The following is an 18,756-nucleotide window of genomic DNA, read 5'->3' as shown; positions in this document are numbered from 1 at the left end:
CCTTCTCGACATGTTTCGTTAGATGCAAATCGCCCCGTTTCAGGCATCTATAATTTTTTCGTGACCTTCAGAGATTCAACCCGCTTTGAATGACATCCCTCACCAAAACAACACCAGACCACCAAGATGAAAGTCCTCACATTAAACTTTTTGACTTGCGCCGTCAAGACGTGCAAGGCCTCGTCCGACTCGTTCCCGCTGCACCCGAAAGATGCGGAACTCGTCAGCGACGATGTCGAGCTCAACCCGCAGTTGTTAGTCAACTTACTGCCCCGCATCGACTGGAATGCCCTGCGGACCACATCTACAGAGGCAAGTATTGCATAGTTTTGGTGTCTTGAGTTCTGAGATTTGGTTTCAATGATGTTTATTTCTCATCCAACTTTCACTGCCGTTCACCACTCCTCCCTCACCCTTCCTCAAACACCTCTTGCTCCCGGCCTTGTTAACTAACACGTTGCAGCTGGGCTTCCCTCAACTCCCCGAGCAGCCACCAACTCCAGAAGAGCTTCAGGCGGACGAGAAGCTGCTCAAGGACCTGCATACTCTGCTCATGGAGACGCAGATGAATGAGGGCAAGTTGGTGTGTGGGCACTGCTCGCACGAGTACGCAGTACGGGAAGGCATCGCCAATTTCCTGCTGCCGAGCCATTTGGTATGAGCGTCATGGATGAAGGCCGGCACGGGGGAAAAAGGGGAGGTCATTGTCAATTAGTCACGAGTCATGGGGAGGACGTTGGCTAATTTGGGTTACGGCGTTCATGATCACGAATCTTATCGACTATGATTACATTCCACAATCTCCATGACGGAGGGGATTCAACGGTTGGGCTGGATCGCATTGGGGTTTGCCCTTTCCGAGCTATTACACACCTGCGAGCAATAAATAGGATCATGTTCCGCAAAAGTCTAGACATTGATGCTACAATTATGCTCAAACCAACTAACTCCAGCCCAGGTAGCTATGCTACAGACGATCCAGAAAACCAAACCGCATTCACCGACACAATATCGCCACACGCTATTCTACATCTGCTTCTTCTGGGCAGCCGGGCCCATATCCTTATCGAACGCGCCGTAAGAGACTTCGAGGCTCGCCAGCGCCTTGAGGCCAACGGTCAAGATGGCCAGAACCACGGCCAGGACGATAAAGGACATGAAAATGCCTAGCCCTTGAATTAGCGACCGCTCACTCCCAAGGTATCAAGCAGAGTTGACTTACCGGGTGTGAAGAACTGGTACTTCTCAAACAGCGGCCGGTTGTCGGTCGAGTTCGACTGCGATCTGGCCACGAACTGGCGCTCGGCCGAGGCGGAGCGCTTCATGTCCATGTGCACGGGGCCGCTAAACTCGGGCTCGTACGCCTTGAACTCGCTCGGGTCCGAGAACACCACGACGGTGTAGTCCTCGCCGTCAAGCGAATCAAGCAGCTTGCCCAACTCGTGATCTGTCATCCCCACACAACAAAGTCAGCAACCCTCTCTCCTCTTAAGTCAAGCACCGCAAATTCGCGTGCGCGTGGGTGGCGTGTCCGGCAACGTACCGTTATCCCCCAGCACCTCCTCCCTCGCGCCCTCCGCGCCGGCACGGTCAGACGCAGCGGGCAGCTGCTTCAGCCCGACCCGCTGCACGCTGACGCCCTCCCCGCAGGTCTGCGCGATGTACTCCTCGAGCGGCTGGCCCGACACGCGGCCAATGGTCTCGGCCACGGCCCAGCTGTTGACGTCGTCGCGGCCCGCGGCGCGGCACAGGTTGGGCATGCGGCAGGCGTCGCTGCCATCGCCCTCGCGGATGTCGGCCGCGTGCATGTTGGGCTGCGACACGAGCAGGTAGCGCTTGGTCGGGCATGACGCGAGCAGGGATTTAGCGGTGCTGAGGACATGGGAGGCGGTTTGGAGCTGGGAGGTCGACGGCGGGGTGGATAGTCTGTTCGATCGGTGTCAATTAGCATTCTGATGACGGGCTGCTGCAGGTCGACGCAGGCTGCAGGCTGCAGGTCTGCGAGAGGGAACGGACGCACTTGGCTGTGGAGAGGAGGACGAAGGGAGAGGAATCGGAAAAGGCCCGCGCTTGCGACACCGCGCAGGCGAGCAATGCTGTTGCCGTGGATAGCTTCATGGTTGTGGTGATGATGCCGGCTTGTTTGTCGGCGTTGGCAGCGGCAAGTTGGTTGCGATTGCGTCTCGGCCGCGACCCCCAGGAGCTTTGGGGTGGCTTGGTTGGATGATGCAGCCAACAGCTGAGTGGGGCGGTGGAGGTTGGCAGAACCCCCGATAAGCCGATGTAGTTGCAGGGGTCATTTTAAATTTACAGAGTACCTCTACCTACAAGGCCCCTCCAGTGCTGCAGAAACGCAACCACCAAGAACCCCCCGGCTGGACCTCACGATGTTTGCAAAGCCCAGGATACGAAAGACGGCACCGCCGCCGCCAAAGAAGAGAAAGACGACCCATGCGATAGAGGAGATCACCTTCGATAAAGATGCCCGCTCCGAGTATCTCACGGGATTCCACAAGCGCAAACAGGCGCGGATCAAGCATGCGCAAGAGGTAGCGGAGGAGAAGGCACGAGAGGAAAGAATTGAGATGCGGAAGCAGGTATGCGAGTTCCGTTTAAAGACTACACACCCTCCCATGCTGACGCAGTTGGTTCCAGATCAGGGAAGACCGAAAGCAAGCCGTCGAGGACCACGTCCAAGCGATCAACAAGATCCTTCGGGAGGCCCAGCACGCTGGCACGGGTGACCTAGAACAAAATGACTCCGGGGATGAATGGGGAGGCCTGTCGGACACAGACGTACCCGAAGCGCCGATCGATTTGGAGGAGGAATACATCGACGAAGACAAGTACACAACGGTGACCGTGGAAGCAGTCAGTATAGACCGAGATGGCCTTCATAAACCCGAGCTCGAGAAACCCTCGGAGGACGCGGAACCTGAGCAAGAAGTTGCCGGTGAACAGGAGGACTTGAAGAAGGCTCCTAAACGACAAAAAGATCCGACCAAGAAGAAGAAGTTCCGCTACGAGAACAAGTTCGATAGAGCTGTCGAAGCAAGGAAACAAAGGTCGAAGCGGAGGAAGGATAAGGGATAGCAGTCACTCGACAGGCGCAGCAGTGCTGTAAGCAAATACAGCTCGCATGATCAAAGTTGAGAAAGGGGTGTATGTGTTTGAATTGTCGCAGAATGTAAGTACTCGAGTCAGTGCTAATGACCCGTCCACCTCAAACCCTCGCTCATCGATGTGACCTGCCACATGGAAGGAACCGGAAGCCGTGATAACCAGCTGGACCCAACGAAACCCTCCCTCCGACCAAATCGCGCTAGCCTTAGATGGTGCTGATCTCGTTTTGGAAATCCTCCAGTTCCTTCTGCACGGCGGTGTACTTCTTGGACATATCCTCGTACTTGGACTCCCACTGGTCGCGCTCCTGCTCGAGGGCCTGGACTTTCCGCTCGAAGTGTCCAGCCTTGACGTCGGTCTGCCGCAGCCTGGGGTAAGAGGCGGTCAGTGTAAGCGAAGTTGATCAGGTGGGGAACTCGTGTGCGATCTTACTTCTCGTTGGCCTCGCGCAAAGTCCTGTCTGCTTCCTCGGCCTCTTCCTCGAGAAGTTGGAGCCTTCGAGTCAGCGTTTCGTTCTGGGTACCGTGCTGCTGGCCTTCGCTGGCCGCGGCCTTGAGCTCCTTGACTTGCGCCTCGGATTTCTCTACCTCCGTCTCAAGCACGCTGTTCTTGTGCGTAAGGGAGACAATCTCCTGCTCCTTCTGGAGGTTCTCCTGCTCGAGCGTCTTGACTTTGCTCTGGAGCTCGTCGACCTTGGTCGCGGCCTCCTCGGCGTCCAGACGGAGCTGGTTCATTTTCTGGGATGCGCAACATATCGTCAGCCATCTGAGGCATGGTAAAATAATCCACAAGGGGTTTCGGCCGCGACCGGGACAGGCCAGTGTCGGAACACACAAGGCCGGTGATGGTCGAGATGCTCGTGATGCTCGTGATGTTGGTGATCGCTTTAAGGGGTGTCCTGGTGAACCCAATGGTGGGGCCAAACCGGGGTGCAGCTCCAAAAAGAAAGAGTTAACTTACCTCCTTGATGCGATCCATTTTGTTGCTGGTGATGAGCGAAGCAGGGAGATCGTGTTGCAAGAGAGTGGATTCTGAAGTGAAGAAATCGCAGAGGGAATGTCGCAGGTAGTGGTTGGAAGTTAAGGAAGGAAGAAGGAGGTGGATGCAAACCGGCGGGCGTTGGAGGAAATGAAGACCAGCGACTGCCCCTCACCAAACGGCGGTGTTTCCATTTGCTACCGTAGGTGGCTGTCACTTGTCTGATCGACCCCACCACGATTAGCCGGGGGCCTGGCACCTCTGGCCAAAAAACCGCGAGACTCCGAAGGAAACTACACAGTAAGAAATCCAGTAACAATAAATAAAATAAAACAAAATCAATAGAGCAAAAGATGTCCAGTGATAAGAGGCATCGAGTAAAATAAAAGCAAATTAAGTGAAGACAGCGTCTTGGGCTTCCGGATGGCCTTCGTTTCGTTCCTACACCCGAGGGGTGCCTGGCATAAGACAGCTGCCCATTCACTGCGCCGTTGCTGTGCCAACCTCAAAGTGGCATCTTCGAAACTGGCCCAGCCACGCGACGCCGCGATTCCTCGTGCCTTGTGCATCAAACGGCTCAATCCGCGAGAACGACATTTGCTATCGACCCTCACAATTACCCAAAACCGCCAGCTGGGAGGCCATCCCCGCGTCACGCAACGATGCTAGCAGCCCACCACGACCAGGAGAATGTTTACACGCACCAGGCGGGTGCATCGAAGCAACAATTACAGGCAAAGACGCCAGGTGCCCGCTTTCCAAAGACTCCCCTCAAGGTTCCGCTCAACGACGAGAACTCGAACCACGGTTTTGGTGGCAAGAGCGTGCTGCGAGGAAAGGGAAACAATGAAAACACCCTCACTGTTGGGAAGGGTGCCAATGGCCTTGGCAAATCTGGCAAGTCGGCCATGGTGACGCCAGCGGGTGAGTCCTTCCGTGCCTCTCTATCTCGCATTGCTAACGCCGAATTTAGCACCGAGGACCGGCCGGGCGCCTCTCGGAAACAAGACGACGAATGCGAAGGCTAGGGCGACGTACCAAACGCCCGGGGCCAAGGTGACTGCCCGTGACTTCGAAAAGAGCGCGGTCAAGCCAACTACTACTCTGCGACCTAAACAGCGTGCACCTGAAGTTGAATCTTCCAAACTAGAGGTGCACACGGACCACGGGCCGCTCGAGGAGGAAGAGATCGAGTATGCACCCCCGAAGCCGAAAGAGACCCCTTACGAGTCCGACGTGTTCCCCGACGGCGTCTTGACCTTTGAGGGACTGAAGCCCGAGAACTTGTTCAAGGGTTATTACAAATATTACTTCAACCGTGTCGACGGCGAGGGGAAAACAGCGCTGGAGCGGGACATGGAAGAGCGGCAGAAGCAAAGCTTTGAGCGTGGCGAAGAGCAGATCCGAAAGGATATGGAGGAATTTGACTGGAGCATCGGTGACATCCCGGAGAGTAAGGATGTATTCAAGAAGAAGAGTACCGCGGTTCCGGCAGCCCCAGCGACAACCAGCAAAAAGGTGGTGCGGCCGATGCCCAAGCAGCCGTCGACGCTCGCATCCAGGAAAGCAGCATCAGCTCTCGCCATGCCGGCGAAGCCATCTGGCATCACTCAACCAAAGTTGACGAAGACAACCACCTTGGGAACAACCGAAACCCGGACCAGAGGGCTTTTTGTCCCCAAGCGAAGAACGGCACAACCCGTGGCGCAACCCACCATGTCGGTTAAAGAGCGGGCGCCCGCAGTTGCCGCGTCACGCAGCACCCTAGGCTACAACAAGGGTCGGTCCGTATCATCTGCGGTCCAGGGAACCGGTAGCGACACAGGTAGCCGCCAGCCCCAAACTCAGATCGGCCCCAAGCCTCGCACATTAGTGCGTTCTGTCAGCACAGCGTCAACCAGCTCGGAGGCCACCATCACACCAGCCCGTTTTGCCCAGGCGTCGGAGCTAAAGAAGCCGGATTTTTTGTCCATCTTTGACGCCGATGAGGAAGAGGATGGTCTGGGTGGTGGCCTGCCTCCTGTGGCTGACGACGATGACGATTTCCAGTTCGTCGTAAAGTTTGATTGAGCCACGCTGGCTGGGAGATGCTACGGGTGGTTACCGGAGGCGTTGTGATGGCGTTTGGGCCAGGACCTACATATTTTACTCGGGATTGGTCGGACACATGGGTACTATTGGGGGGCTGGCATTGGTTTACACCCTTTTCTTTTGTGGTTCTGCGAGTGGTGGATATCAGGAGCCCGGCACCCAATCTGCCCGGCAACCTTTTACCTGGACCCTGCAGAGCGCCGTGTTGTGCCTGCTAGCGTACGAGAGCCAGCAGGTATCATGGCAGCGACTTTGGGTTCGAGCTTATCAGCTTGTTTTGTTATTTGGCATTGGTGCCGGGTTGTCTTAGCTCGTGTACAGTATTAAAAATGGCGGCCAAAATGAGCCATACAGTCCTGATCCCATGTTCTCATCCTTTGTTTCTTCACAGAAAATACTGTCGACGTCGGGTCTTGTGATGAAAGTGAAGGGGAAGTTACTGTGTAAGTACCGGTAAGAGAACAGGTCGAGACCCGAAACGCTGTACACCATGTGGTTCCTTTATTCTCTCTTTTCCGTTTTCAATTTTCCTGGCCAGAACACCCTAGTTAGTGGGCAAATGGCTGTTGAATTTCGTTGAAAACGTCATGAAATGAACGGGTTTGACTCTCCATTCAGGGGTTCCAGATTACTGATTCCAATTCTCAGGGGCGTCAGCTTGCACAGTGGAAGCCCCGCCAGATGACAGCGACATCATTCATTGGACGATGCAATCATTCCCAGCCTCCGCTGGCAATTCTGCCACAGTGCGCGCCCATCCTTTGAAGCTCGAGCCATCTTGGCACGGACTACGCCAACCCAGTTTGAGTTTAGCGAGACAGTGGAAAATGGAACTCGCGACTTCAACGCCTGGCCGTCCCTAAACTTTCAACTTCGCTGCGATCCGCTTTCCACTCCAGCAGCCCAGCTTGCTTTGGCTTCGCGAGCATTTCCTTCCCGACCAAAACGAAGCGCAAATTGTCACACTTATCGCTCTGGGGCCTGGTTTATTTTTCTACGCTCAGCCGCCTTCCTCACCACTTTCAGCCCACGGCGCAGTCTGGCCAAGTGCCTCCCTACCGGCAAAGCTTTGTCGCGTGGACGGCACATGCGCGCGTAATTACCCACACCGCAATTCGCATTCATCAGCATTCACGCATGGTGACTCCCAGCATCGCTAGCAATAGAGATGATGGTTGGAGGACGTCGGGAACGGCACTAGTCACCCCTTCTCGCCATGACTCGCCCGCCTGGCGCGAGCTTCGCCCAGTTCTTCCCTGCCGCACCGCGAGCCGCAAGGGACAGGGCAATGGAACGCGAGAGGGCGAAAATGAAAGCACAGGAATCTCCGCCTGCCCGCCCGGTCGATGCCAATGGCTACAGCGCCCCGCTCAATCCTTCGGCATCTTCTCACAATGACGAAGGGCCTGTCACCGGCTTCACATCGAGACCTCAGCTGAACGGCACCGCTGCTCATGCCTCGCACCCCCCGACGGATGATACCGAGTCGCTCGCTGGAGACACGCTCCATGCCGTCGGATCAGCCAGCTCTCATACAAGTGCAAGCTCCTCAGTCTTCAGTGCTCCCACCCGACCGAGCGCCACCAGTGCCATGAAGTTCTCCAATAACCAACTTACCCCTCCTACCACCATCGCATCACCGTCGTCATATCTATCTACAGCTGCCCCCACCAAGGCGCAGTCGACCACTCCTCGCCGCGCCGACGGAATCAACGGACTCACGCCGATTCCCAACGGATCTGTCCTTCATACACCGGCCGTCGAACGCGTGCCTGCCCGAGACCCCTCTCGCTCGATCAAATGCATTAAGCGTACATATGAGCCTTTTCTCGATACATCGCTTTCGAGCTCCGAAAAGAGAAAGGCGAAACCGATATACAAGGAGTTTGGGTTGGTATGTGCATCTGATAAATTTACACTGAGGGAGGGGGGGCGTCATCTTGATTGTGGATCAATTGGCTAATGCTGCGCATAGGACGACCAAGATGACGCTCCCCCTTCAGACCCCCGCCTAGCAAAGGGCGGGAGGTTGAACTACATCAATGTCGACTTCCACCTCCCGAAAGCGCGGTTACGACATGCGCCCTACAACCTGAAGCCGTACAAGTATGATCCCAAGACGTCGTGTGGCTCCGGGCCGCCGACCCAGGTTGTAGTTACGGGGTTCAACCCTTTGATTGCATTTTCCAAAGTCACGGCCGTCTTTGCTTCCTTCGGTGACATCGCCGAAAGCAGCAACAAGATGCACCCCGACACCGGGAGCTATCTGGGGTTTGCTACCTTCCGCTACCGGGATTCGAAGCCGAGCCGCTCGCGCCCCGTTTCGATTACCGGCGCCGACGCCGCAAAGCGCGCCATTCGGGCAATGCACGGAAAGAGGATCGAGGCGAACACAGTCCGCGTCGAGTATGATGCTGAGGGCAAAAAGAGCTCCCGCATGTTGGTGGAGGTGCTACACAAGGGGAACGAAACGACACCAGCTTTGGGCGAGCCTAGGATCCCCACGGGTCCGAAACCCAAAGAAGTCATTCCTGGGCCCCCTCCGACAGCACCGAAGGGTCCCGCGGCGCACCGAGGCGGGTTGGTGAATGTCCAGGGCGTGTGGGTGCCGAAGCCCAGGCCTGATTCAATCATCGAGGGTGAACCCGTCGCGGCCCAACTCAAGCACGACCCTTACATTTTTGTAGGCCACGAGCATGTCCCCGTCATGCCCACCACGGTGGCCCACATGAAGAGGCGCTTAAAAACCTACATGTTTGAGGACATACGGGCGGATAGGACCGGATACTACATCGTGTTCCAAGATTCGGGATACGGCCGGGCCGAGGCCGAACGTTGCTTTCGGTCGGCTGACCGCACCGCCTTCTTCACCTACACAATGGTCATGGACCTCCACCTCCATGGAACCGACGGCAAGGCCTCGAATGCACCCGATACTCGCCGGCGCACTCGCACACCAGAACGGAGACATGCCGACGAGACCCGACCCCACCGTGAGCATGACCGCAGCAAGCGCGACGAAGAGCGAGCTCGGCGCGACGAACGAGACCGGCGCCGGCGAGAGGAAGAGGCCGACCTCGAAGAAGAGAAACGTCAGAGAGCCAAGAATTACGACCCGGTACTAGAGGCCACGGACGTGGTTCTCCGGGAGATGAAGGAACAACTCATCAAGAACATCCGCACCAAGATTGCGGCACCCGCCTTGTTTCACTTCCTAGACCCTGTTAACCACCTGGCCAAGCGACGGAGACTCAATCTCGAGGATCCTCAGAGTGCCAGGCTTCCTCCGATCGTGCTCGATGAATTCGAAGACAGATCTCCCGTCAGCACCCCGAACTCCAGGGCGGATCCCATAGAACGGCGAACCGCCCGCCTTGACGTGTCTGCGCTTCCGCGTATCCGCAAGGTCAAGAACGCCGGTTTGAATACCCGCAAGCATGGGTTTAATGACCCGTTTGCGCGAAATCGACCAGCGGCTAGGCGCACCGCGTTCCGGTCTCTTCATTACCGTCTGAGGACCGACAGTGAGGGCGAATCCGAAGACGAAGCCGAGAATAGGACATCGCTCGGCAGAGACACGGAAGAGCCCGAGTCCCGGCCCCGGAGCCGCATGAGCTCGGACGACGAGGCGGATAAGGATGACTATGCGTCCTGGGGTCCCGGTGACGACGACTCGATGACAGAGGCCAGCTTTGCGTTAGGTGATGGGTCGGGCGTGCCTAAGAAGAGGAAGCTGGATCTCCAAGTCGAAACGGCCATCAAACGGCAGAAGAAGACTGACGAGGAGCTTTTCGGAGTGACCATCGATCGCATCGGAACCGAATTTCCGTCTAGAGAAGATTCTCCGGAGGATATTCTGCTTCCCGGGCCTGAAGCTGGTGAAGAGAAAGATATCGACAGCTCGCGACTGGCGACGCCTCTACTACAAGGGGACAAGGCCAAAAAGAAGGCGCCGGCGAAGACAAAGCGGAAATCGAAAAAGCAGCTCTTCGAGGAGAGAGAAGCCCTCAAACGGCAGCAGCAGGACATATTTGAGAGGGAGGCCCTGCAATCGGAGGACGTCGACGAGGTAATACCGACACCGGAACCCGAGAGCGAGCCCAAGCCACCCAAAGCGGAGAAGGAGGAAAAGCCGGAGAAGCCGGCTCTGGATGAGAATCTATATCCGTCTGAGAAGGTCTCCGTGTTAGATCTCCCTCGGGATTTCCGTCTTGACGTGGGTGCCTTGGAGGAGTTGGCTCTTGGGCCGAATGATCAGCCAGACCTCGACCGGCTTCGTAAAAGATTCGGCCGCGGCAAAGTGGATGATCCCGAACTTTGGGTATGGCGGCGGGATCGTATTCGCGAACTGAACTCGGCCGACGGAACGGCCAAAACCCCGGTGCGCATTGAGGGATACTACGTCCCCAATCCCACCGGCTGCGCCAGGGCCGAGGGAGTCAAGAAGATTCTCAACTCGGAGAAGTCCAAGTATCTCCCTCACCACATCAAAGTCAAGAAGGCCAGAGAGGAGCGCCAGGCACAGAACGGCAAGAATGCTAAAGACTCGGTACTCGCTGCCGCGGAAGCTGCTAGGCTGGCCGCAGAGAGCCTCGTGGCCAAGGGCAACTCCCGTGCCAACCGCGCCAACAACCGCCGTTTCGTCGCCGATCTCAACGACCAGCGAAAGACGCTCGGCCAAGACTCTGACGTGTTGCGGTTCAACCAGCTTAAGAAGCGGAAGAAGCCCGTCAAGTTTGCGAGGTCGGCCATCCACAACTGGGGTCTGTACGCGATGGAGAATATTCCTAAGGACGACATGATTATTGAGTATGTCGGCGAGGAAGTCCGTCAGCAGATCGCCGAGCTCCGGGAGAATCGATACCTCAAGAGCGGTATCGGCAGCAGCTACCTTTTCCGGATCGACGACAACACGGTCATCGACGCGACCAAGAAGGGTGGCATCGCCAGGTTCATCAACCACAGCTGCATGCCTAACTGCACGGCCAAGATCATCAAGGTGGAGGGCAGCAAGCGGATTGTGATTTATGCCCTCCGGGACATTGCGCAGAGTGAGTAACCGCCTCCCGATCATAGTGAGCGCGGGTGAAAATAGCAACTGACATGACGGTGCCACAGACGAGGAGTTGACATACGACTACAAGTTCGAGCGCGAGCTTGGCAGCACCGACCGCATCCCCTGCCTGTGCGGAACGGCCGCGTGCAAGGGCTTCCTCAACTGAACACCCCGCGGCCGGCCTCGACATCTAATTCTTGTAATCTTTGTCTTGCTGTTGCCGCTTACGACTACTTCGTTGCCTCGGTTCGATTAGCCGCTGCTCGCGGTCGAGGACCTTGGGAGTGGTTTGCAATATATTCGATCACGTTGCATCAAATTAACCGCATTGCGTTCTCAAAGTTATCAGCTGCAAAGCGCCGTGGGCAACCGGGAGTTGATTTATACCGCTACCAAGCGGTAGGGCTGGGAGAGGAATGGATTCGCCCTCCCGCCTGATGGATGGGTTGGACGAGGCGGATGAAGTAAGGGATAGGCGCCGGTCGGATAGACGGGCGGTTTGCCTTGGCTTTAATAACGAAGGGGACCTTGCGGATGGATGGAGTCTGCTTCCCTGGCCGGAGCATCGGCAGCGAATTCTATCACGCAGTTTTCACCATTCGGTGTCCGTTGTGTTTGGATCGTGTGTGATGTACCCCCTTGTATGGTGTTGGTAGATGGGGAATTTGAGATGAGGAGGATTACTGTGGTCTCGCGGGGTGTACCATGGAGTTTTACGTGTGCCGATACAGTGGTGCATTGCTGGCTTTTATAGCACTGTAATAGATACCACGCGGTGGATGGCTGTCTTGAGGAAGTTCTGGTATACGAACACCAGCAGAGCCTTGCATGTGAATGTGAACTGCCCTGGTCTTCTCACCAAAACGAGGAGACGAGGAACGACCAAGCAGTTACTGAGCCCTAACCCCGACATAGTTACCTGATTTTCCTGTCAGGCTGTCGAACAGGGGATTCCCGTCGCTGTAACCAACAGCGCGGCGCAGACGTGGATCGGGTTACAGGTCGTTTGGTTGCGGAGAAGGATCGCAACATGGCAGAGCTGTGTACATGTACTTGCCTTTCTTCCAAGTGCCTGGGCGGACCAGGGCAACCAAGCATCCTGCAGAGTTAGGTACCTAAGGTAACTAAATGCGCCGACCAAACTACCTACCCCTCGACTTAGTTTCATTAAACAATTTCAAGCATAATTCCATCAGTTCCCTGCTTTACTTCCAAGGTTCCATTAGCGGGTGCATACAACAATCTAGTTAACATCATCCTCTCAGCAGAGGAATTGCCTGGTGCCTTGGCTTGAATGCAGGTCGGATTACGGCCGCGATTGAAGGCGCGGCCGTCACTGGTTGAGCTGTTGGTTCGAGCTGGAGGAGGCGGCAGCCAGTCTCCGTCCGACCCGCCGCACGCAGGAACGCCCACTGCATCATCGCCTCCACTCTTCTCGGCGGGCACCGCCCCGGCATCCGACCGCCGGGAGCTTGCTGTTGCCGTCCTTGAGTTGGACCAAGCTGCAAACCTCCCGCTTCCACCGTCGCCCGACACACCACCTCTCTCCGCATCTACCCCGCCATCGCCGACGCACACACCGAACAGCATCCCTACCATCGTCATTAACCACGCTCCTGCATTTGCACCACCGCCGAAACCTACGCCCGCTGCAATTGCCTCGTCGCCCAGCATGGCCCCTGTAAGCTCCCCGCTACCGCCTGCCGCCCGCTCGCTCGCACAACCAACGTCTAAAACTTGTCGGCTCACGACTCGACTTGGACCCAACACGCTGACACGGGCATCGTAACAGTCTCAGACGGACGGCGAGAAGGATGGAGTGCACACAGGTATGCCGGACTGCATCTAAAAACCCGGGTTGCTGTTGGTTACGTTACTGATTGCGCAATAGGCAAGATCTACTCGGTCTCCGGGTTCGTCGCAACCAAGCTCCAACTGCGCGCGTTCTGCTCCGTCGATGATGGCTAACAGCATCTCTAGACCCGTCGTCGTTGCCGAGGACATGGCCGGTGTTGCCATGTATGAGTTGGTACGCTTTCGACCCCGCCGCGACTTCGGGAGGGCGCTGGGCTAAACAGTGTGAAACAGGTGAACGTGGGCCACGACAACCTCGTCGGAGAAGTCATTCGGATCAGTGGCGACCAGGCGACCATTCAGGTGTACGAAGAAACAGGTAGGCTGCGTCCCGGCCCCGCCAAACCACCGCCCCTCCCTCCTCCCAGTGCTGACATTTTACAAAACACCAGCCGGCGTTACTGTTGGCGACCCTGTCGTGCGAACTGGCAAGCCCCTCTCTGTCGAGCTCGGCCCCGGCCTTCTGAACAACATCTACGACGGTATCCAACGGCCCCTCGAGAAGATCTCGGAAATGTCCAAGAGCATCTACATCCCCCGAGGCATCGTTGCCCCTGCCCTCGACCGCCAGAAGAAGTGGGACTTTACTCCCACCATGAAGGTCGGCGATCACATCTCAGGCGGCGATGTGTGGGGGACGGTCTACGAGAACTCTTTCATTTCTGTACACAAAGTCCTACTCCCTCCCAGGGCCCGTGGCACCATCACCAGGATTGCCGACAAGGGCAGCTACACCGTCGTGGACAAGATCCTCGAGGTCGAGTTCGACGGCAAGAAGACCGAATATGGCATGATGCAGACCTGGCCCGTGCGAGTACCGCGCCCGACGACCGAGAAGCACTCGGCCGACCAGCCCTTCATTGTCGGCCAGCGCGTTCTCGACGCCCTCTTCCCCTCTGTTCAGGGCGGCACCGTCGCCATCCCTGGCGCTTTCGGCTGCGGCAAGACCGTCATTAGCCAGTCTGTCTCCAAGTTCTCCAACAGTGATGTCATCGTCTACGTTGGGTGGTATGTACCTGCTTTTGTTTTTTGGGCGTTATGGAACGGCATGCTGACGTTGTTATGTAGCGGCGAGCGCGGCAATGAAATGGCTGAAGTCTTGAAGGATTTCCCCGAGCTCACCATCGAGGTCGAGGGCCGCAAGGAGCCCATCATGAAGCGCACCACTCTCATCGCCAACACATCCAACATGCCCGTCGCTGCCCGTGAAGCATCTATCTACACCGGTATTACAGTTGCCGAATACTTCCGCGACCAAGGCATGAACGTGGCCATGATGGCCGACTCGTCTTCCCGTTGGGCCGAAGCCCTGAGAGAACTCTCGGGTCGTCTGGGTGAAATGCCCGCGGATCAAGGTTTCCCGGCCTACCTCGGCGCCAAACTTGCCTCTTTCTACGAGCGCGCCGGCAAGGTCCAGACTCTCGGCAGCCCCGCCCGCCAGGGCAGCGTGAGCATCGTCGGCGCCGTGTCCCCGCCCGGTGGTGATTTCTCCGATCCCGTCACCGCCTCTACGCTCAGTATCGTGCAGGTCTTCTGGGGCTTGGACAAGAAGCTCGCGCAGCGCAAGCACTTCCCGTCCATCAACACGTCGCTCAGCTACAGCAAGTACAGCATGATCCTCGACAAGTGGTACGAGAAGGAGTACCCCGACTTCCCCCGCCTGCGCGACCGCATCCGCCAGCTGCTGTCAGACAGCGAGGAGCTCGACCAGGTGGTGCAGCTGGTCGGCAAGTCGGCCCTCTCGGACCCGGACAAGATCACCCTGGACATGGCGACGCTGCTCAAGGAGGATTTCCTGCAGCAGAACGGCTACTCGGACTACGACCAGTTCTGCCCCATCTGGAAGACCGAGTGGATGATGAAGCTCATGATGGGCTTCCACGACGAGGCCCAGAAGGCCATCGCCCAGGGCCTGAGCTGGTCCAAGGTGCGCGACGCCACCCAGGAGCTGCAGGCCCAGCTGCGCAGCCTCAAGTTCGAGGTGCCCAGCGATGGACAGGACGTCATCTGCAAGAAGGTACGTTTTTTGAATGCCGTTTCCTCATAGCTGAAACCCGATGCTGACAGACGTAAAATAGTACGAGGCGATACAGCAGGCCATGCTGGACAAGTTCGCCGCTGTTGTGGATGAGTAAAGATAGTAGGCTAGTCAGAGTATAGTACAGTGTTTTGTAGGGGAGACGGGGGATCTGGATCTGGATGCGTGCTGTGCATAGCGTGTCTTGTCTGGCGGTTTGTTTGTGGTGGCAATGAATTCAAATTGTTTGTTGTCTTCTCGGCTTTCCTTCACTGGGCCCGGCTGGAACCGTCCGCACACTCGGAATGGGATCAATACATAGAGCTTCACAGGCATCTCCCGCTTGTGAATAGGTAGGGGAATGTTTCCTACGGTTGGTTGGTTAGTTGGTTGGCTTATGCGATGAATCGACCATGATATATCATCCCAACATCCCCTGTGACTACCAAGCGCAATATAATTTCTGGTGCTATTTGCGACGTCTCTCATTCATACATTCATCTAGTTAGTCATTACCATATCATTACTCCTGACCCGTCCACGGAAAAGCTCCTCGACACCACCACCTGCCCAACCCAACCTTTCTTCCGGCCAAGGGCGGCGACACCCATAACCACCGTTTGTATAGTATAAACCCCCGTTTCGTTTCATCCCTCATTAATAGGTAATCCAACAACGCTTGACCATCAGCAGCACCAATCCAACGGTGCGGGGGAAAGATATCACCCCCGCAATCAACCACCCCTACTGCCTGCCTACACAGCAGACGCGGGTACCGTGTATAGAACAGAGCGGAGATAAAAAAGAATAATAAAAAATAACCGCAGACGCGAAAACGGTTGTCCACTCTTCAAACCGCCCTCTCCCCAGCCTCACCCGCACCCGCCGTAGCCGCCGGCTTCACCTCAGCCTCGGCGGGCGCCACCAGGCTGCGCTCCCACTCCTTCATGAAGTCGGACGCGGTGCGCTTGAGGTTGCTGGGCGCGAGCTTGTTCATGAGCATCTGGGGGAGCAGGTCCTCGAGCTTGTTGTTGTTATGATGCGGGCCAGATGGTGTCGCGGGCGCCTCGTCCAGCGCCGCCTCGGTCGCGGCCGCCGACAGGGTTGGGGACGGCGGGCCGGCGGCGCGGGGTCGGGAGGCCTGTTGGTTCCTGCTGTGTGGTTCTCCCCTGTTAATGGCTGGGTTCTTCTGTGTGGTGCGAGGGGGGTTGGTGGTGATGATGGTGGTGGTGGTGGTTGGGGGAGGGACTTACAGAGGCGTGTTCTCGCCCTCGTCGTCGGCGCGCTTCTCGGGGATGGTGGGGATGATGTCCCCGTTGGCGGTGGTGCCGCTCCAGCGGGGGGACTGCGTGCTGGGGCTGTCCCAGTTGGACCAGTCGTTGTCGTCGTACGCGTCCATGGTCAGGGGGGTCCAGGAAAAGCGCTTGGTGCCGCGCGCGCCGGCGTCCGTCTTGGAGCGGCGGAGCGTGGTGGGCCGCGGGGGTCCGTTGTCGTTCTGGTCGCCGTCTTCTTCCTCTGGGCCTTCTCCCGCTTGGTTAGATGCTTCGTTGAAGGCGGATGGAATGCGCGGCCGCGGGTTGCCCGACGCCCGGATGGTATCCTGATCGCCGGCGTTATTGGGGTTCCTTACGGTGGCCGACCTCATGTTGCCGTCCATGTTCCGCATGTTCCCCCCTTGGTGGCCGGTGATGGGCTCCTCGCCCACCGTTGCCTGCCGCAGGTCCTCCATAAAGGTCCAGAGCCCCGACTTAAGGTCCTCTGCGAGTTGCTTCACCGCGGCGGTTTGTGTGGGCCGCGCTGCCCAGGTCGCGCGCTTAGACGGCAGACTGAATGGTTCAGCCGCCAAGCGGTGGTCCAAGTCAAACTTTGCGCTCTCGGGCTCCTCGTCACTTGCGGAAAAGGAGCTTGTCGGCCTCGTAGGAGACAACAGCGACAGGGTTCGCGCGTGTCTTCCGTTAAACACACGTCGCCGACTCCTCTCCGGCGTGGATTGCTGACTCTGCTGACCGAGTAGCGCCTTCCTCCTATCAATCTCGGCGCTGCGCCGGACTGCGGTTTCATCCTGCATCTCGGCGGCCGGTCCGAGACCGGCGATGGGCTCCGGGTTTCGCCGCCCGGTCTTCTTCTTCTTGTAAGCCTCGTGGGTCGCCCATTGCTTTTTGAGTTTTGTAAGCTCCGACTCGGCACGGCTAAGCTCTTCCCTCAGTTCCATCACGTGTCGTTCCTGCGCCGCTATCGCAGTAATGAAATCGGTTGAGTCAACAGGGGACATTAGGGAAGGAGTGTCGAGCGGTGTTGGGGGGAAAGCGGGAGTGGTGGTAGAGGCCGGCGTCGGCCGTAAAGGCAGGGCCGTGGGGGGCATGATAGGCAAGGTGAGGGACAATCTGTTCGTGCTCCTCGAAGTTGTTGAGGCGGATCGTGCCGAACGAGTCTCGATCAGATCGCCCATGTGCGAAGGGGGGGGCGAGATAGGGTCATCTGGGAAGCGCCGCGGTTTGGTGTCGTCACGGCTCCCTCCACGGCTCGGGTGGCGGCTCGCTTCAGGAGTCGAGATCCCGTTCCGCATATTCTCGTCCATGGACCGCTGGAGTAACACCATCTCATCCATATTTTTGGGAGATGCCGGCTTGGGAGATTCCGGGTTTGGGGATTCTGGGTTACGGTGAGCGACTTCGGCTCGCTTCGTGGACTGCTTCGGTTGTTTAAAGGAGTGTGTGGGTTTGCGCAGAGGTCTTCGTCGGCGGCCTGGCCTGGCGGCGGGGGTGGCAAGAGAATGTCGGGAGAAGCGGTGAGGGATAGGGGGAGCGTGGAGGCGGGTCGTTCTTCTGGCGTCGACGGCAGCCTTGTGGAGGTTCAACGAGTTGGTGTCGCGTGTGTTAAAAAGAGTGTTGGCGCAAGCCGAGACGAAGCAGGTCCGCAGCAGAGAGGTCATGGAAAAGTAATGGAAGCAAGCTTAGACCAGGACGGTGACGGGTGGAAACCTCATCTCGCCCGATTCATGCAGCCCTTGTTTTTGATTGGCGAATGCGCCCCTGACCGCTCACCGCGCTGGGGGTGTTTTCCGGGGGTTAAAGGAGGCTTGCTGGATTCGATCCCTGACTTGCGTGGGTCTCAAGCAAAAGGTCCCGCTCTTGCTGTCGTTCTGCAGTTTCGTTTCCTTGTCAGCGGGCTTGCGCGAGGCGTGGAGGCCTGCTCGTCGGCGTTGCGCTCCTGGATCAGGACAAAGCAAAACCAGCGACCGGGGAATGCCGTTGAACAGGCGACTGCAACGTCAGTGCCCGGGATTCAAGGGTCGAGAACCTGTCGCAATTTCGAGAAACGGTCCCAAAGTTAATGGCAATGGTGCGTGCGCACTTCTTGCGTCAACTCTGAAAGAATGCGATTCAAGAAAGCGACAGATGGAGGTTGGGGATTATGTCGGGGGAGGCATGTACGAAGTAGGAGATGTCGCATAGAGATCCCAGAGAGGTCAGGCGGGGAGGAGGCTGGGCGGGGGGACGTCGAGTTAAAAGACTCGAAAGACTTGCAAGTGTGCTGACCCTCATTTTACCTGCATCTGCGTGCCACGACCATCCGCAGGGGCCACCAAAACGGACGAGAACTGGGTCAAAAAGGAGGAGACGGCCCACAAGCACGA

General features: G+C 57.3%; 8 protein-coding genes across 8 annotated transcripts; 5 read left to right on the top strand and 3 right to left on the bottom strand.

Annotated features, from left to right (window-relative positions):
• Positions 1-81: 81 nt before the first annotated feature.
• On the top strand, positions 82-907 carry B0H64DRAFT_392204 (uncharacterized protein). Its single transcript, XM_062803534.1, has 2 exons — positions 82-312; positions 464-907. The coding sequence occupies exons 1-2, from the start codon at positions 127-129 to the stop codon at positions 659-661; spliced, it is 384 nt and encodes a 127-aa protein (XP_062660973.1). The 5' UTR covers positions 82-126; the 3' UTR covers positions 662-907.
• B0H64DRAFT_392202 (BIG/ATPase V1 complex, subunit S1) lies at positions 898-2,244 on the bottom strand. Its single transcript, XM_062803533.1, has 4 exons — positions 2,021-2,244; positions 1,544-1,926; positions 1,223-1,447; positions 898-1,166 (listed from the first exon to the last, which is right to left on the bottom strand). The coding sequence occupies exons 1-4, from the start codon at positions 2,116-2,118 to the stop codon at positions 1,027-1,029; spliced, it is 846 nt and encodes a 281-aa protein (XP_062660972.1). The 5' UTR covers positions 2,119-2,244; the 3' UTR covers positions 898-1,026.
• Positions 2,245-2,342: 98 nt separating this feature from the next.
• Positions 2,343-3,135, top strand: B0H64DRAFT_431389 (nucleolar protein 12-domain-containing protein). Its single transcript, XM_062805967.1, has 2 exons — positions 2,343-2,597; positions 2,656-3,135. The coding sequence occupies exons 1-2, from the start codon at positions 2,388-2,390 to the stop codon at positions 3,091-3,093; spliced, it is 648 nt and encodes a 215-aa protein (XP_062660971.1). The 5' UTR covers positions 2,343-2,387; the 3' UTR covers positions 3,094-3,135.
• On the bottom strand, positions 3,136-4,265 carry B0H64DRAFT_392197 (tropomyosin). Its single transcript, XM_062803532.1, has 3 exons — positions 4,084-4,265; positions 3,556-3,860; positions 3,136-3,491 (listed from the first exon to the last, which is right to left on the bottom strand). The coding sequence occupies exons 1-3, from the start codon at positions 4,099-4,101 to the stop codon at positions 3,329-3,331; spliced, it is 486 nt and encodes a 161-aa protein (XP_062660970.1). The 5' UTR covers positions 4,102-4,265; the 3' UTR covers positions 3,136-3,328.
• Positions 4,266-4,641: 376 nt separating this feature from the next.
• B0H64DRAFT_124441 (uncharacterized protein) lies at positions 4,642-6,335 on the top strand. The gene is made up of 2 exons (XM_062798017.1): positions 4,642-5,025; positions 5,075-6,335. The coding sequence occupies exons 1-2, from the start codon at positions 4,764-4,766 to the stop codon at positions 6,169-6,171; spliced, it is 1,359 nt and encodes a 452-aa protein (XP_062660969.1). The 5' UTR covers positions 4,642-4,763; the 3' UTR covers positions 6,172-6,335.
• A 717-nt stretch (positions 6,336-7,052) lies between these two features.
• B0H64DRAFT_124434 (SET1-like protein) lies at positions 7,053-11,586 on the top strand. Its single transcript, XM_062798016.1, has 3 exons — positions 7,053-8,086; positions 8,168-11,243; positions 11,311-11,586. The coding sequence occupies exons 1-3, from the start codon at positions 7,409-7,411 to the stop codon at positions 11,412-11,414; spliced, it is 3,858 nt and encodes a 1,285-aa protein (XP_062660968.1). The 5' UTR covers positions 7,053-7,408; the 3' UTR covers positions 11,415-11,586.
• Positions 11,587-12,906: 1,320 nt separating this feature from the next.
• Positions 12,907-15,548, top strand: B0H64DRAFT_392191 (ATP synthase alpha/beta family, nucleotide-binding domain-containing protein; the record flags this gene model as incomplete). The annotated part of the gene is made up of 7 exons (XM_062803531.1): positions 12,907-13,077; positions 13,140-13,161; positions 13,229-13,277; positions 13,337-13,421; positions 13,495-14,110; positions 14,171-15,119; positions 15,181-15,548. Coding segments are annotated over exons 3-7 (1,730 nt in total), but the record flags the coding sequence as incomplete, so codon positions are not given.
• Positions 15,549-15,788: 240 nt separating this feature from the next.
• Positions 15,789-18,250, bottom strand: B0H64DRAFT_124414 (uncharacterized protein). The gene is made up of 2 exons (XM_062798015.1): positions 16,373-18,250; positions 15,789-16,273 (listed from the first exon to the last, which is right to left on the bottom strand). Exons 1-2 carry the CDS (start codon positions 18,049-18,051, stop codon positions 15,970-15,972), a joined length of 1,983 nt encoding a protein of 660 aa, XP_062660966.1. The 5' UTR covers positions 18,052-18,250; the 3' UTR covers positions 15,789-15,969.
• Positions 18,251-18,756: the final 506 nt, after the last annotated feature.

The sequence above is a fragment of the Chaetomium fimeti genome (genome assembly GCF_033439085.1).
Source record: "Chaetomium fimeti strain CBS 168.71 chromosome Unknown B0H64scaffold_3, whole genome shotgun sequence".
NCBI lineage: Eukaryota > Fungi > Ascomycota > Sordariomycetes > Sordariales > Chaetomiaceae > Chaetomium > Chaetomium fimeti.
The sequence above is the reverse complement of the archived record's forward strand: the minus strand, read 5'-3'. Positions and strand labels throughout refer to the sequence as shown.